The sequence below is a fragment of the Syngnathus scovelli genome, chromosome 2, assembly GCF_024217435.2.
Source record: "Syngnathus scovelli strain Florida chromosome 2, RoL_Ssco_1.2, whole genome shotgun sequence".
NCBI lineage: Eukaryota > Metazoa > Chordata > Actinopteri > Syngnathiformes > Syngnathidae > Syngnathus > Syngnathus scovelli.
Window position 1 is genome coordinate 435,151 of NC_090848.1, and position 16,238 is coordinate 451,388.

The 16,238-nt window shown below is 47.1% G+C and overlaps 1 protein-coding gene across 7 annotated transcripts in view; it reads left to right on the forward strand.

The window, feature by feature from the left end:
• LOC125987921 (neural cell adhesion molecule 2) overlaps nt 1-16,238 on the forward strand; it is a 186,861-nt gene that overhangs the window by 169,970 nt on the left and 653 nt on the right. For 2 of the 7 annotated variants that reach the window (XM_068649921.1, XM_049752528.2), the window contains one exon: nt 332-1,132. The exons of 1 other annotated variant lie outside the window; for it this stretch is intronic. In XM_068649921.1, the coding sequence (XP_068506022.1) occupies nt 332-449 (118 nt within the window). In that variant the 3' untranslated portion in view covers nt 450-1,132. Of the gene's footprint in view, nt 1-331; nt 1,133-16,238 lie in introns of those variants that run through there. 4 more of the 7 variants (XM_068649926.1, XM_049752529.2, XM_049752530.2 and 1 more) reach the window with 3 other exon arrangements.

Consider the following 16,238-nt stretch of genomic DNA (forward strand, 5'->3'; position numbering starts at 1 on the left):
TATATATAATAATAATAGTGTTGACATATTTCAAACCCCAGAGAATGGTTTTAACAAATAAGTCATTGTATGATTATAATTCTGTCCGTTTTGAAGAGCCCAAATCTAGTTGCTTTACCTAGAAAGTGGCAAACCACAGTTGCTACACATAGAGGTTAAGAAGGTTTCTGTTTTGCTTAGCTGAATTCAAATTCAAACGGAATCCCCGCTACGCACACGCACACGCACACACACGCGCACACACACGCGCACGCACACACACACACACACACACACACACACCTACCTGAGAGCGTTTTACTCACTTGCCTTGGTCATATTGTGTTTGTAGGATGAAATGCAGTCACCATAGCAACCCTTGGAGACAGGTGACACTTGTTTCTCTTGAGAGCATTCAATATGTAGATTTTCTCTGTGGGACAAGTGTCATAAAGATTGCATACGGTTGATGGCTGAACGATACACGCCGAGGAAAAGCCTTCGATATCACACTTGTCAAAGACTTAAGTGCCTCAGGAGAGCAAATGTGTTCATTTCTTTTGAGTCTTTCATCATTGTGCTAGGCCTCAAAGCATGGTTATATCAAGGAAATTAATCTTTTTACAAGGAAAAAATATGAACCACATTAAAAGTAAGTAGTCCTTTTGAAACTGCAATAAAAAGCAGATGTCCTCTGATGTCATTTTTATTTGGATCAACAAGACTGCTGTGTTAAAACAAAAGCAGCCAAAATAATATCATCATCATAAAATCATTCCTTCGAATGGATTTACAACAAAACAGGACTCACTTGTCATGAGTCCAAAACAAATAAAAGAGAAGCAGATTAAGAAGGTGATTCTCCGTCTCATGTCAACATTTTCCCTTATTCTCCAGTTGTCTGGGAGGCACCGTAAAAGCTTGGGAGTCATACTTTCGGAACTTTTTTCTCTTGTTTCATTTCAACCCATTCAACGGCATATTATGCTGGATAAGAGCTCTTTTTTTGTTCTCCGATGTCAGCAACCTAATTGAAATTCATCAAGCTGTCCGATCTACTCTTGGGGTTCCAAAAAAAAGTGGCCTGATTGAAGTGAGCAATTGATTATTTGCTGTAAGTCACTTGTCGAAAGGTGACCAAGCTTCCTTGGCTGCCAGCAAAGACGGACGGACGGACAGACGGACAGACGGAGAGAGCAAGCTCTTTCTTTCTTTCTTTCTTTCTTTCTTTCTTTCTTTCTTTCTTTCTTTCTTTCTTTCTTTCTTTCTTTCTTTCTTTCTTTCTTTGTTGTTGCTTCGCTAGTGATCCAAGGCCAGAGTGAGAGCTTAGCCTTTCTGTGTTCTATTACGGAAAACGGCCGATCCTATTACCGCCCTGGTAATCTCACCGGGGCCAGACAGGACTTGGAAGGATTTCCCATCCAGCCCTCCGTCTCCTTTGGCCCGGGGCGGGCGCGACGGCGTCGCCCGCTGACCCTCCGGAGTCCATTTCCCCACAGCTCGGCCCCTCTCAACGGTGCTTTGAGCCGCACTGCGCACACGTGTGATGTGAATAAGAAGCACGGAGCGGCAGGTTAAGGAAAGAAAGGCAACTTCTAGAGAGCGTACACTTCACCTAAGGACTGCTGGTTGCTAATTAGGACATCTTCTGTTTGCCTTGCCGTGAGATGCACTAGCTTTTCATCTGGCCTGTTGCTGTTATCAGGTTGAATCCACCTGCTTGCTGGATAGTCCGTCAGTCCGTCCGTCAGTCCGTCCGTCAGTCAGTTGCCCTCAACCTGTGGGATGACCATTCAAAAGCCAGCCAGTCATTCTGTTGTTTATGCGCCTTTGAAAAATGCCCTTTTGAACACAATGGAGGCAGGGAGTCGTTTTGCTTTCATGGCATCTTGCAGCCAAGCTTTGAACTTTTTTAAAAAGTAGAGTGCCGCCTGTTCTCCCTTTTCAATCGTTAATGGTACTAGCGTGCTGCGTAAGCCCGCGGGGAATCAATTAGAACTGGGCAGGGAGACTTTTTCAAAGACGTCCCGTGCAGTCTCAACCAATCAGTGCTTCTGTCAAGTCCATGTCTTGGGAAGAAGAAGAAGAAAAAAACAACAAAAAACAAAAGATGAGTTGTTCCACTGACATCTTGTGCGGTGCCCAAATGGCAGCAGCCGTGTCAGATGAATGCGGCGGCCATTCCTGTTTTGTGTCTGATTTAAATGCTCATTGAGCCTGCAGATATGAAGGAAGGGCATTCATCAAATCTCCAGGCACTCAGGTTTCTAACGGTGTATCGCATGACCGTAACAAGTAACCACAAGGTAGCGCAAATCCCTCGCAAACTCTAATTTAAAGTTCCAGCTGCTTTGTAGAAAATTTGGCGGGAATTTTGCGCCACCTTGTGGCTACTTGCCCAGCATGTGAAAGACCGTTATCTTTAATTTTTTTTTTTTTCTTTACTGATGACAGTAACCATTGCTGCGCCATTAATAAATGTTTTATGAAGGAGCCAGACCCTGAAATGGTTTTTTTTTTTTTTTTCCCCTTCCCCACATAGTTCCAAATACTTTGTCTAACCCCAAGATGTCAACTGGCGCATTGTATAGCAAAGGAGAACCTTGAAAAGCAGTTACAAGGCAAATAAACGTCAGCGCTAACTTATAATATGGCCAGCGGCGTGCCTTTTAAGGGCAGCTGTGAGCAACCGCGCAAGACCATTTCAGCATCGGACTGAGATGTCTGTGAAATGCCATCGGCTAGAATAGCAGCTATAGCCGTTTTAAGAGCCGCCGCCTTAATGTATATGATATTTCAAAGTGCTAACATTGGCCATTGGGAAGACGGTAGGTATCCTTGGAGTGAGGCGCTGCTGCGTTCATTCAATTTCACCTGACTGAATGACTGAGCGTCAGCGTGACCGACCCGACGCCGATGCGGACGCCGATGCAGCCAGGAGTGATGATGACTGCATGGGCCCCGTGGGATCATGTGATATCGCTTACAGCCAGCCAGCCAAGCAAGCGCAGTCGCGCACGCGCACGCACACCTTAGACACCAGTTTGATAGGATGCATAAATAGATTGTCATTTTTCATCTGACTGATGTTTTTATCAACCAAAGCGGGCAGGCGCATTTTTTATCTACTGATGCACTGATGTCACCTCCGTCCATCTTTGACAGACAGACAGACAGACAGACAGACAGACAAGGTCATCAGATATTCACGCAGCCTAATTAAGCAAGTTTGTTCCCTCTGCATGTTTCTTAGTCATTCATTTGGGCTTAATAGGAAGATGATTTTGGCGCTCTGTTCTGTCGCTTTTATGCTTGTGTGAGGCCGCTGTGGTCATGTCGTGTTTTGTGCCTCACAGCATCCCACCAGGCGGCTTGTCACTTGTTCCACACACACACACACACACGCGCAAGAAAAGACTATTTGCATTTTGTCAAATTTCTTCAATTGACTGTTTGATGATTTTATAGACTGTGGGTTGGGCGCTTAGGAAAACAATATTTAATGGTTTATTAATTACCAAAAATTAATTCTGCATCTGCCGCTGAAGACAGCGGCCGGGCGGCCCACCAGACATCTGGCCGCTTTGCCCGATGGCCAGTCCAACCCTGATAAGCGGCGTTATAGAAATTGGATTGTAGTCACCGCGCAACGTCTCGGCGGTGTTCATTGTCACGAAACCAATTAGCGCAGCCGTTTGGAGACGCGTAGAACTCAAGTGGCGGCGGCGGCATTGCCGCAAGCTTCACATCATATTGCCGCTGACTGTTCACCTAAATGGCACTTTTGACAAATACATCATGGGAAATGAGGGATGGATCTTTTTTATGTGGAAGGGAAAAGTGGACCTCATGACAAATCCCCTTTAAGGCTTAAACCATCAAAGCCATATACGGCAGTGGTGCCGGGCTTCACAGAACAATTAGTTCTGCCTCATCAGTAGTCTGTGACCTGCTCCTGTGCATGTCGGAATAAGTGATGGAAAGGGAGGAAATGTGGCCAAAGCGGTGGGATGCCTGATTTCCTGTCGCCTTTCATTAGCATACATCTGTGATGTAATGCTAGCCGACGCGCTAATGAGGGAGGCCGGTTCAGGCGGGCTGTGGGATACGGCGCCCCTTGTGCTGCTGCTTTTTGACACCAGGAGGCCGGTTCAGGCGGGCGCTGCTTTTTGACACCAGGAGGCCGGTTCAGGCGGGCTGTGGGATACGGCGCCCCTTGTGCTGCTGCTTTTTGACACCAGCGCCTGGGCGCTCAGTCACCGACATCCCGCAGGCAATGTCCCGAATCATCAGCGTCTATGGCTATTTGCAGAATCAAAAAGAACTTGGGAAGCGTCCTCACATTACAGCGCAGAAAAGCTCATTTCACCGCACAAAGCAAATCGGCATGAAATGACTTCTCCCGTTTAAAGCAAAAGTGGCGCCTGCACGCTTATTAATGAAAAGATTTCAGTCTGCGACAACGAAAGTGTGCGGCTGAGCTCTCGGTCCGCTTGAACAAGTTCCCGAGTGCACGTCGGTGCAGCTTCAACTCTACCGCCAGGCTGCAGGATTCAAGCTTACCATATGTTGGCAATGAGCCTCACATCTGCCTTTGTTTGTAATCCACGGAGGGAGGCTCTGATGAGAGTGCCGACTGCCAAGCGCATCTCTCCTAAGCCTTTGTCAATGTGGCTTCCTATTGATTTGGGGAAAATATTTCTATTTCCTTCTTTACCTCTCCATATCTGCATACGGACGACAAATGTGCTGATCAATGATATTATTTTGAAGCCATTAAGGAGTGCGGGAAGAGCAAAACTTCAAATCCAAAGTCCCCAAAGGCAAAATAAGGCCAACGAGCTTGATCTCTCCGATGCAAAAAGAAAAACTGTAATTTTCCACAGCAGTGCTGCCGTGCTGGTAATATTGGATTAAAAGTGCCTCTTTTCTTCCCTTGTCCACTCATGTATGGCCACTGAGCGGATGAGGTCTGTCGGAAACGCTTGGCAGCGCTGCACAATAGAGATAGAGGCGAGCGATTTTGACATTTCTGCTTCAGGGTCGCTACACGTTCATTCAGCTCAGCAGAACGTTTGCACGACCTGGACGAGCGAAAGATGCGCCTATGCGCGTGACTCAACGTAACTGGGAGGACGGATGCGTTGACTCATTCATAAGCATTAGCAGTCCCGTTTCCATTGTCGGACCATCATCGGTGGCTGTGCATGAACTGATAACGGGCCCAAATTAGACTGAGCGGCAGGTTAACACTTTCAAATAAGAGGCCAGTAAATGCCTTTCAACTTGCTCTTGTTGAATTGATGCTAATTCGAAAGAGGTGGAAAACCAGGAGAAATGCGTCTACAGCCTAACGACAGACACAGCACAGCACAGCACAGCACAGCAAGGCTTCAGCAAGCTCTGACCGCTATGAGCAACTTGCCTTGTTTGGGCCCAAATAGGAAAGGAAGGGAAAGGAAGAGGAAGAGGGTGGGTGACAGGGGAAGGAGGTCTGTTGGACAAAATGAGCCGCAGGAAATTGGACGGCCTTTGAGTGGCGTATGTGACAAGTCAGGTTAGAGAGGTGTGACGCCGTCGGGTCATATTGCAACGCTGACATGTGGACAGCGTAGCATCACAAAGGCTAGTCAGAGATTGGGATTGGGGGGGGGGGCTTCTTTTCACTCTAAGCTACCCTGAAAATCCCCAGATTGCTGACAACAGCCTTTACCTTATTTCCTCATCCAAGGAACTTTTATTTGTGTGATTTTGTTTGGAATTTAACCTCCCTGTCTGCATTTGTGTCTTATTATACCACAGATTAGTAGTAGGCAAAATACTGCGCAATTAGCCTGTTAGCAGCCTGTTAGCAGCCTGTTAGCAGCCTGTTAGCATACACAATATTTACACTCGGAAATGAAAGTGAACAGACCGTCTAAAGCTTCTTCTGGATTCTATTCCTTTTGTCCATTCGATGTTTCTACTTTGGGAAAAAGAGAAGTTGCCCACCACCGAGTAGTTTTCCACGAGCATACGTAATCATTTGGATGACTGCCTTTTACTTTACCTGATCACGTGACTCACTGTCCCACAACGCATTTGTCATTTTTGAACACCTATTGCAGTTAAGAACATTCAAGTGTTGACAACACCCCGAGCGAAAAGCCCTGCGCAAGCTCGCACCTTTACTTCACTCCCAACCTGGGTCGTGGCACCTCTACGGCGGCGGTTTTCCGGCACAGTTTTGCCCAAGGCTCGAGTTAAATGCACTCATCGCTGAGCCAAAAGTTCTGGGCCAGTATCTTTTGAGAATTCCAAGGAGTGGGCTTTGACGAACGTTTATTTGCTAGGTGCAAGCGAGCTAGTAGCATGGTTTCATGATGGCAACAGTTTCTTCCTAGAATGAATAGTTTGGTTTGACTAACGTTTATTTGCTAGGTGCAAGCGAGCTAGTAAGCATGGTTTCATGATGGCAGCAGTTTCTTCCTGGAATGAATAGTTTGGTTCCTTTCATTCCTATTGTTTCCAAATCCAAACAAATCAAAGGTCGGGCAACATCCTGGAAAGCCACCGTATCAATTATCGTTGTTGTTTCCTTGTTGAGATCAAGATAAAGAGGAGTTAATTGATTTTTGGTAAAGGACAAAATCATGACTCCAGAGCGCACACAGCCCGCAGAATTTTCGAGCCAGCAATTTGTCGGCGACGGCGCGTGTGCTTGGCCTAATCTCCCACGCCGCCATATCTGCCCCCATCCATCACAGGTTGGCTGGCGCGGACCTGTCGTTAAGATGGATCGACTCACTTTCCTTGAACCCTTTGAGGAACGATAGCTTCCACGGTACAAGTAATAAAAGGATCGATGAGGCGGTCCCACTTGCCTGTGTGTTTTGTTTTTCCTGCCTTGAAATGAGGCGCGGCCGTTGAGCGCATTATGGCTAAAACAACATGGCGGCTTGATGTTCTTACTCAGCAGTGGCTGCAGCAAATTTGGCGGAGCGCGCTGATGGCATTTGGCGGCGAGCAGCAGGTGCTCGGCTTAATTGCCCTTGCCCGAGCGTCGTTGCCTTCGAGGAGCTGGGCTTTTGTCATCTCGCGCTACTTGGGTTCAATGGGAGCCGCCATGCTCTGGAATTGTTCAGCTGAACTGGATGGATGGATGGATGGATGGATGGATGGATGGATGGATGGATGGATGGATGGATGGATGGATGGATGGATGGATGGATGTTGCCACTTCTTTGTCCTTTTCTTTCCCTTCACTACTTGTCGTTTCACCTCTTTGAAATGTGTGAGTTGTTTGTCCCCTCCTCCGCATTTAGCATTGAACTTGCGTTCTCTCAACGATTCCTTCTCGCCACGCTGACGATCCCCTTTATCCTGTTTCACTCAAATCTATCTTTCTCTTCTTTTGTCCTCCAGTTCCAGCCTCCTCTCTCTCCCTCCCTCTCGCGCGCGTCTTTCTTTGTCTTCGCCCAAGAGGCAGCTGCGGATGTAAACAAGCCACATAGCCGTGGGTCTTTCTAAGCTGCTCTGAGCGATCTGAAGGCCATCCTCCATTGTTCCACCAATATTAGGGAGAGACTTCATCTCCAATAGGCTTATCCCTCCATTCGAGTCGGCGTCCAGCCGTGAAATAGATGTCGGGGGATTTGATGCGGCGGTGGTGGCTGGACCAAATCTGTTCAATGACTCAGTCTCTACCACAAATGGACGCACTGTAAGAATGGATAGATCCATTTATTACCTGTCAGTCAATCAAATGAAATCCTACATCGGACTTTGTGCTGACAGAGAGCCGTTCACCCATCTGCGTGAGGGAGGGATGCGCTACTGTGAGAGCGATCACAGTCGATTTAAATCATGGCAAGTCAAAGCCGATATTTTGGTTTCTTTTACTATATGTGGCCTGCTGGCGGAAGCGTGTCTGGACTGTGAATTGAGCACTTGGAGTCCGCCCCTGCATCACTGATTGTTTGAGCCCCCCCCCCCCCCCCCCCCCCCCATTGCTATGCCCCCCATTGGGATGATTTTTGGGCGCTTTTGACACCCACTGTTCACATTTTAGTCAACAAAATGACGGTGGGCCTGCTGTCTGCCCTCCTCTGGTCTGAGCAAGGTTGCCCCCAAATGATCACCCCAAGACGCGTCGCGCCGCGCCTTCTTCCGTCGGCTTGATGTAGACCGCTGACCCACAGCGAGCCTTGCGCTGATACAAAAATCCGTATCGACCGCCATTTGCGGCAAGGCGCCGGCCCATGCCCTGTCCGAGTCCAACAGGATTTCACAGTTCATTGTCCACACCTCTGCTATATGGCGCCTTCCAAAGGTGCACGCTATTGTTCTTCAATTCGGCTGGGTCCAGACGAGGAAGAGACGCACGCACGCACGCATCGTCAGCACAGTGGCATTTCTTTCTTCCCGTGGCATTTGAATGCTGCCTGTTTTGATGTCTCTGCTTTTCTTGTCTTGCCTTTTTCTGTAACCTTTGGCTTCAAAGCGGCACGGAAGACAAGACGCATGTCATTGCTGACGATCAAAGAGCGCCTGGCTAACTTTGCTGTGCCGCTGCCACTTTGGCCTTGTCGCTCAGACAGCAGCGACGCATGAGAGAGAGGCGCTGCCAATTCTGCAAGAACGAACGCCTTGCCGGCCGAAGCTCTTGCTGCTCATTTCTAATTTGTACCGCATAAACATGGCGTATTCAAATTTGGCAGACTGGTCCAAAGCTGGGAATTGTGGCAAAGCTAAGGAGGACAATTTGACGGCAGCAAATCCGAAATCTGAATTTAGACCTGCTCAGAGCGCATCTCGAGACTGGCGCAGCTGATCTAATGCATTTTTTGTCCATTGAATTGGGGCGCAGACGGACAGATATCAATGTCTGGACCTTGGGTACGTCATCTTTTGGCTGGTCTCAAAGATGTTGGCTGTGACAGCCAGAGCGGAAGTGGACTGTCAGAGCCAGGAATGCCAAAGGCAGCGAGCAGTCCGACTGAGAGATTGCGGAGCTGTGACGGTGACACACAGTATAGAGACATGCCTGAAAGGTTGAGCTATTGACTTTTACTCCCTGACAGCTGAGTGACCTTTCAGCTCTGCTGAAGGTACGTATGGTATGGCAAGGCAGAGAGAGATTTTGCAGGTGCTCCCACGGGGTTAAGAATAAGTGGACCTCTCAGCTTGTCTTCTGAGGCAAAAAAAAAAAAAATCAAATATAGTACGTGTATATATATATATATATATATATATATATATGTATCTCCCCATTAATGTGCAATATACGTAAGCCGGGCATCGTTAGCATGCTAGTCACTGCTAGCTAATTCTTCTGCATCTTCGCAGGTTCCAAAAACACGCAACCGAAGACTCTTAGCCTTAATGAGCGCTATTGAAAAGGTCTGTCTGTCTGTCTGTCTGTCTGTCTGTCTGTCTGTCTGGACAACAATTAGGATGCCATACACCGAGACTTCCTGTCCAGGTGGGATAAGATGGCTGAGCTTGGATTGATAGATCGAGGTGAATTTAGTCACTGATTTCATCCCCCCCATCTGTCTTTGAAGGCATCCAAGGCAGCAGCAGTCAATGGCATGCTGCCTGTCCATGGGCCATTACTCTCATTGGTCAATGAGCCATTTGCATGAGCGGGGCCTCATTGATTTCCCCTTACTGCCTGAAAACATCTTCAAACATGGATGCATTCATAGGTTCACCACACAAACGCACCAAAGCAGCAATTTGGTGCTAGTTGGTCTCCAGCTCTCTTTGGGATTCAGTCGAGGAGGGATCACGGGAGGCTACGGGTAACTTTTCAATTCAGATGTTGTACCAGTTGATTCCTTTTGGAACATTTGGCTTGCGCCCCGCCGGACGTAGTGGTGCCAAGTGGTTTATGGCTCGCTATTGGGACCTGACGGCCCCTGTACAGTTAAGATGCTCAGCGAGTCAGCCGGCCGCCTCCAATGAGCCGCTCGGCATTTACGAGGCGCATCAATTCTTAATGTTACCCTGACAGGAGCTTCTGTATTTACTTCAAATGCACTGGCGTTGGACATGCTGCCTTTAAAAGGGCTCACTTTTGACTGACGCCGTCACATCGGCATTGATTGATTGATTGATTGTACAGTACAGTCGTTGCGCTTCCCTTTCAAATGATTGACCCCTCAATCGGATGGTGTCTTCTCCTTGCGCCTTGACGGATGGATGACATGTCTGCGACAGCGTCTGTCAGAGCCCGAATACCCGCTGCCATATCGGTGCAAAAGGCAGCACCGCACCACCGCTTGTGAAAAGGCGTCGGACCGTATTTGTGTTTAGTAGCGCCCATTTAAGGTCAGGCGCGTCTAATTGGTGCGATGGGACGTGCTGTCGCCGGCTGCCTATGCGAAGGACCCTGAGCCAAAATCTTTGGGATCTTAATGTTTATTCGTTCGTTCATTCATTCGTTCGTTCATTCATTCATTCATTCATTCATTCACTCACTCATGCATTTATTATTATTGCTATCTAGATGTATAGTTTACCCTTATGTTCAAACAAACTTGAAAAAAAGATTTTATGTCAATTTTTATATGACCTATTTATACATTTCATACTTGGTCAATTGAATAATTTGTGCGTTCAATAAATGATGATGTTAAGTTCAGAAATGCTGTGCACACTTTTGTGCGACATTTTAGCGTGCAAATAATGCACAAAAGGCCCTAACAATCAGCCCATAAAAATTGCCAGCTCATATTGGTCATTCAGCGAGCGCATCGTTTGAGCCCGAACTCATAATACGGGTTCTAGACAATCCCAGATCTCTACTACGGAGTGGCGTTTTGCTTGTTAGAGGAATACAGACGACATATGGCTTGAAACGTCTGACCTCCCTCCAAGCAATTGTTCAGCCCATCTGTGACTCTTTGCAGGCAGGGGAGGGGGCACAAGGGGGTCTTGCAAAAGGTCAAAACCTGTGAAGATTGACAGGTGAGGGCAGGGAGCGTGTCCCGTGGGTTAAGGGGGATTTCGGCAGGACGTCTTGCTGAGACCACCGACAGGTAAGAGTCATTCAGGGTCACAATCATGTCTTGCTCTCATTTTGTCATCGGTCTTAAGTTTTTCTTTTTTCAACTTTTACCTTCAGTGCCATTGTTTGATTTGTGCTTTGCTGTCTGCACGCATGACGTGTTAACCGCAGGAAAATAAAAATACTCCCATCAATATGCTCCTCCTCATCGTTAGATGCCAGTTCATCAACGGCAGGGAGGGGACTCGATTTCGCCACACTTGAAGACAAATGTGTCTTTCTCCTTTTATTTTTTTGCTTTGGTTTTGAGGAACATTCAGTAATTACATTTCCCATCTGTCTGCGCCCACCATGCGCTACGCATCTGCAATCTAAGAATTGCATCGGCTCCTGAAAGGATCGATGTTGTGGACAAGGGAGCTTTGTTTGGACAACCTCGCCTTGTCTCAGTAAAAGTCACGAGCGCCATCTTCATTCTTATGTACCTAACAGAAAGTCCACCCCGCGATATATTCCATCTCAGCCGTGAGCCTGAAGAAGATAAGCGGTAGTAAACTCTCCAATGGGTGGAGAGGGGTCAACGATTGGCCGTTAGCGAGTGCTTGAACATTGTATGAACTATTGACAAAGAACGTAAGTGCCCCCCGAGCCACTCCATCGGCGGCTCGTAACGGCCGCCATCATGTCCAGCCATTGGCGCTGGCCGCCTGCTCCTTTTTCACTATAATGGAGTTCGCTATCTCACTCTGCCAACGTGCCGCTGGCGCCTGCCGGCCAATCGTTTAGCTCCGTTTTCATAACGTCCCTCGGCGCGGGTCGAGGGTCAGCAATGAAAGTCGTGCTGCCTCCACGCGGCCCCCTCACCCGCTAAATCCCGCAGAGACCGACGGCGCCCGGCCGAGCGTGGACATTTCCGTCCGTGTTGGATTGTCGGAGCGCCACGGTGTCAACAAGCTGGTCGTGCTTCGTACTGGGGTGACTAACTTGGGCCAATCCCAGAGGAGGCACTGAGTTGAATTTCCTTTGTGGCAAACAACTGGCTTGCTTTTTAGCTCATGTGAAGCGAGAAAGTGACTAAAAGAAAATCATGTCGGAAATGGACCGATCGGTAGATTCGAAATATGGATGGATGGATGGATGGACGGATGGACGGATGGATGGACGGACGGACGGACGGACGGACGGACGGATTTAAAAGCTTTTCTTAGAGTGTTGAATAGCTAGACTGCATTTTTCTTTCTGCCTATTGAATGGATTTTTTTTTCCTGAGATGCATTAAAAGGAACCTTGACGAGTGTGACATTTTTAATCCATATGCCATCTGTGATTTTTTTTTTCCTTTCAACAAACTGCTCTTATCTATTAAAACATTTGAGCACATTTGGAAGAAACAAAAGGACAGGCCTGCAATTTGTGAATCGGGAGCTTTTCAAATGATTGTACTTGGAAAAGTTTACCGCCTTGGAAATGAAAGTTGGTCATTAAAACATTTTAGCATGTCCTTGGAAATGAAAGTTGGTCATTAAAACATTTTAGCATGTTTTGAAGAAACAAAAAAGAAGACAGAGCAACCGTTCGCGAAATGGTGGCTTTTTCCGATTTATCCCGACATACGGCTTATTTTATTATTTGACTTGAAAAGTTTACCATCTTGGAAAGCAAAGCAAAGTGAAGTGGGTCAGCCATCTTTCCCTGACCTTGTCATCCACTGAGACTAGTTTCGTTTTGTTTTGTTTCTTTTCGTTTCTTCACGCAATATCCAAGACATCCAACATGATACAACCAACAATATGACACAGTCTCGAATGTGGCAGTTCAGTTCTTGATTTTTGATCAGGAGTATTTTGACCTGCTCTGGTGTTGTGTTTACTTCTAAGAATAGTTTGCAGTTCACCATCCAGGAGTGCTGATCTTTTTTTCAATTGTTTCAATTGTGTCATCTCTTTCGCTTGTTCCGTCTGCTGTCAGTTTATTGTCTCACGTTTGGCGCTAAAATGTGCCTGAAGCTGTAAAAACAACTTTCCAGCAAGACTCAATAGTTTTGAAACTCCACTGATTATTCCTGCTGTTTGACTAGACTATAATTTTGTGATACAGAAGATGAGTCCACTTGTGTTTGATATTGCCGAGGTTCCTCATTTAAAAAAAAAACATGTTGATTCATGAGCTGGAACCCTTTTCAACTTCTTATTTTGAAGATCTTGTTTTTGGCAAAGATGCAAAGCGTGTAATGAATACACAGAGAAAAGAAAAAAAGACCATTATAGCAAAAGCGTCACATTTGCGTAACCTATGAGATTTTCATCTGACTTGTAATTAGTGCAAACTATTCAATTAACAAAGTAATCCCTCCGATGTTTCCCCACTTGAGCAAAGCCATTGTGTCCGCCGGCAAAGTCTGGTCGCTTAGCAACCGCCACAGTCTTGTATTCCGCTCAAATTGTTCAGAAATCATAATTGTGCTCACGACGCGGGAGAGGGCCGCCACATTTTTTGAGGACAAGCAGTTTCTTGCTTTGACTCCAAATAAAACTATTTGCTCACACCTGTGGGAGTGCAAAGCGTCTCGAGTCGGGAGCTAATTAAAGATCTAACCTGATCTAAACATCTCTTCTTCCCTTTGGCGTGACTCCTGTGTTTGCTTCTCCTGCTTGAGCCGCCATCACTGAAGAGATCCAGCTGGGGAAATGAATTACTCATTTGATTTTTGACAATCGGACTAAATGGCAGGGAGCCGCAACGCTCCTCAGCGTCTGGGCTCAAGTGTCTCACCGTTTTGGGCTTTTGCTTCCGTCTTTCCGCTTGAAGTCAATGAAGCCGCATCATTGGACCGCGGTGGTCAATTTGTCCGACTTTGGCACGGGCTGATGGCCTTTGAGAATGAGAGCTCACTCCTGATTGAGAAAACTCATTTGAGACGTGATACTCGGCGACGGAAATTTCAAAAGCGAGTTCAAATGGATCTTTGACGTCTATAGTCGTCAATGGCAGTGAATGACTTTTTGCCTGGAGTCCGTGACTCAAGCTTGACACCTGACAGAAGCGAGCAGCATCTGTGACGTTGTCTGTATCGCTACACAGGCGGCAAACACAGTGTGCTTCCTCTAAATCGAGTCATAGTATTTGCATAGAAATTGCTTGGAGATTGGGGGGGTTCAAAACAATCCCTGCCAGCGCACACACACAAGCAAATAAACAGAGGCTCGCAGTCTGCTTGTTGAAGGAAGAATAACTTTACAACTATGAGAGGAGAACATGATGAGAAAGAGAAATAAGAAGACGCTTCACTACAGATGTGGAACTTGTCAAAGATGAAGGCTTTACTGTGCGGTCCTCCATATTTCATTATCACTCCTGAATCCCCTTTTTCTTTTTTTTTTTACCTTCCTGGCTCTAGAGTGACATTTTTTGCCGGGGTTTTTTCTCCAAGTTCGAATCCCAGGTGCCAGCTTTCCGAGGTAACAAAGTGACAGCTGGCTCCCAAACGTCACTCACGTCAGAGCGCTGCGTTGGCTTGTCACCTTGACCTTGTGTTTGTTTGTCAACGTTGTTTTGCAGTCAGCTGATGGTTGTCCAGAGAAAAGCTCTCCGCTGCCTTCGTTATTATGGCGACACGCAGATGTAGTGACAGGTAAACGGCGGGCGACGGGAGCTAATAGCATGGTGCGTGCCGCAGGAGTCTTAAACTAAACGCCGCCGCCTTCCTTTCAGTCACAGCGTCGGTGATTGAGCGACAAGCCGGGCAGCGGCGAGACGAGACGAGACGAGACGAGACGCGGGCGAGTGTCACAACATACACTTTTATGCCGAAAGGCCACAGCAAAAAAAGAAGAAAGAGTTGACGGCATCTGCATGAAAAATAGCAGCCATCCTCCAAACGAACAGGCGCTCTGGATGTCATGCACTAGCCGCTAATCAAACATGTCACAGCCATCCTTGTGAATTGCTCCACACCAGCACTTTTTTCAAGCGGTAATTGAATGTGGCAAGCGGCGGGATTTGCATTCACGAGCAAGGCCGAGCTGCTGCCGAGCCGCTGCTGCCGAGCTGTCTTGGCTCACAATTTGGTGTTGCCTTAGATCTAGCGACAGGATGATGACCACAACAACATGACGTTCGATGAAGGAAAAGCCACAAACTCCTTTCTATGTTTGACCAACGTGAACCAAACACTTTTGCCGGGTGAACGTTTTTGTAAACGCGCTCATTCTGAGGCCGATGAAGGCTTTTGAACGGCAGCTTCCCGATCCTTCTCGGCTCTTCCATGAAGCAAACAAAGTTTTGTTGCCTGCCTGCCTGCCTGCCTGCCTGCCTGCCTGCCTGCCTGCCTGCCTGCCTGCATGAAGATTGAAAATAGCAAATAGCGGTTGGGTTGGGTTGGGTTGGGTTGGGTTGGGTTGGGTTGGATTGGATTGGATTAGCGACGGTTGCGTGTCTTAATGAGCGATGGCGGCCACCTCTCAGCATTTGTCAGCCAGTTCCTCCGTGGCCCCCGAGAGCAAATAGAAAGCCGGACGGGCCTTTGTACAGCGCGCAGGTCGTAGGACTGTTCCGTCTGAATGGTAAGATGAGGCGAGTCTATTTAAACACTACGTATCTTCTTGACCTCTCGGAGGTTCTGCAGGGATGGACTGGATTAACTGCTGCCTCGCGGGTAAGCTGATTCATAATAAATAGCAGCTACACTTTGAAAACAGCACATTAGCATTGAAATGAGGCGAAGATTTTGTCAAGGGAGAACTTCGAGGTCATATAAAGACAAGAGATTAATCCGGCCGAGGGGACTCGCTAATGTCAACAGGGTTTGAGTCAGAGTTCTTCTACAGAGAAGAGAAGAGAAGAGACGTTCCTTGTTTGTAAGATGCTGGATGCCTGCCATCCAGATTGGAAACTCTCGTGGAAACTGTACATGCTCCAATAATGAGGCCTACATTTGGCTTTTTAGGGTTCTTGGTGAAGTGTTGTACTATGGGTTCAAACTAGGGCTAGGGTTTCGAACAAGGGTTAGGGTTTTAAACTAGGCTTTCATACTAGGTTTAGGGTTTCAAACTCGGGTTAGGGTTTCAAACTAGGGTTCGGGTTTTAATCATCAGAAATATCTGACTATTGCGTCCAACCTCGTTACTGCCTCGCCATTATCCATCAGCATCTGGGGAACCTTGTGGTCTTGTGGTTAGTGTTAGGGTTTAAATTGTCTCAATCATTCATTCAATTAATCCCGGATTTTAAAAAGTAAATAAATAAATAAAACATTGATTGTGACGTA